At 39.7% G+C, this 1208-nt stretch overlaps 1 protein-coding gene across 1 annotated transcript in view; it reads left to right on the forward strand.

Annotated features, from left to right (window-relative positions):
• Nucleotides 1-96: 96 nt before the first annotated feature.
• LOC103781449 (pre-mRNA-processing factor 40 homolog A-like) overlaps nt 97-1208 on the forward strand; it is a gene marked incomplete at its 5' end in the record, with an annotated part of 3983 nt that continues 2871 nt past the window's right edge. Inside the window, one exon of the mRNA XM_008949168.1 lies at nt 97-192. Within this exon, the coding sequence (XP_008947416.1) occupies nt 97-192 (96 nt within the window). The remainder of the gene's footprint in view (nt 193-1208) is intronic.

Consider the following 1208-nt stretch of genomic DNA (forward strand, 5'->3'; position numbering starts at 1 on the left):
CTGAGGGTGCCCTTGATCCCCTCATCCTCATAATTATTAATTATTTCTGAAAGGCTTCTTTTTATTTTTTATATTTAATTGCTCTTTTTCTTACAGATCAGAGATAGATTTGTGAAGGAACCAGCGTTTGAAGACATCACTTTGGAATCTGAAAGAAAAAGAATATTTAAAGATTTCATGCATGTCCTAGAGGTAAGTTGTGGGGTTGTTTTTTTGACTTTATTTCTTCCTGATTACCAAAAAAAATTGTAGTTGATTTACTCTTAAATTGTGTTGGAGAGAGATTTAGCAGAATTCCTGTGACTTCTCTGGCAGTGAATGTTTTGCTAAAGGTGAAATGAATAGTTATTAAAACCTCACTTTGAAAGTAAGGGACTAAATCATGGTTATTTGATCTTATTTAATACTAATTGTTCTTTTAAACTGCTTCCCCACAAGAATTTTCAGAAGTTGACATCACAATTTCCTTCTTTACTTCAGAAAAATTGTTTCCTGCTGTTATTTCATTTAAAATGGGATGAAATTTGAAATAGACCTTCTGTAGTATTTTATTCACCAGAAGTCTGGAACTTCAAGACCATCCTAAGTTCAGCAGATGGAGTTTTTTCATATTACTGCACCCCTTTTTTACTCATGTGCAAGAGGAATGAGGAGTTCAGTTCCATTCCTAATTTTTGGGTGGGCCACAGTACAAGTTAGGCTGCAGAGCTTTTGACATGTTATTGTTGATTTAAGGTGCTGGTATTGCTTAGATAAGGTGTGAGGTGATTTGCAGCACATGCTCTTTGGGCTTTTGGTTTCATTTTCTGGAGTATTTAAGAGGTTTTAAAATGCTTTAATTTCAGAACTTAGAATTTCAAGGTACAGAGTGTTTTCTAGATCATCTTGAGCAGGGGCTTTAACTGGAAACACAGAAATAGGGATGCAGGAAATAAATTCACAGAATCATTGGAAGAGACCTTTCAGATCAAATTGAACTGTTCCCCATCCCTGCCAGGTCCCCACTGCCCCGTGTCCCTCACCCCACATCTCCACAGCTTGGAAACCCCTCCAGGGGTGGGGACTCCACCACTGCCCTGGGCAACCCTTTTGGAGAAGAAATTGTTCCTCACCTCCAACCTCAACCTCCCCTGGGGCAACTTGAGGCTGTTCCCTCTTGTCCTGTCCCTTGTCCCTTGGGAGCAGAGCCCGACCCCCCCCCTAGCTAC

This window comes from Merops nubicus, unplaced genomic scaffold, assembly GCF_000691845.1.
Source record: "Merops nubicus isolate BGI_N331 unplaced genomic scaffold, ASM69184v1 scaffold26631, whole genome shotgun sequence".
Lineage (NCBI taxonomy): Eukaryota > Metazoa > Chordata > Aves > Coraciiformes > Meropidae > Merops > Merops nubicus.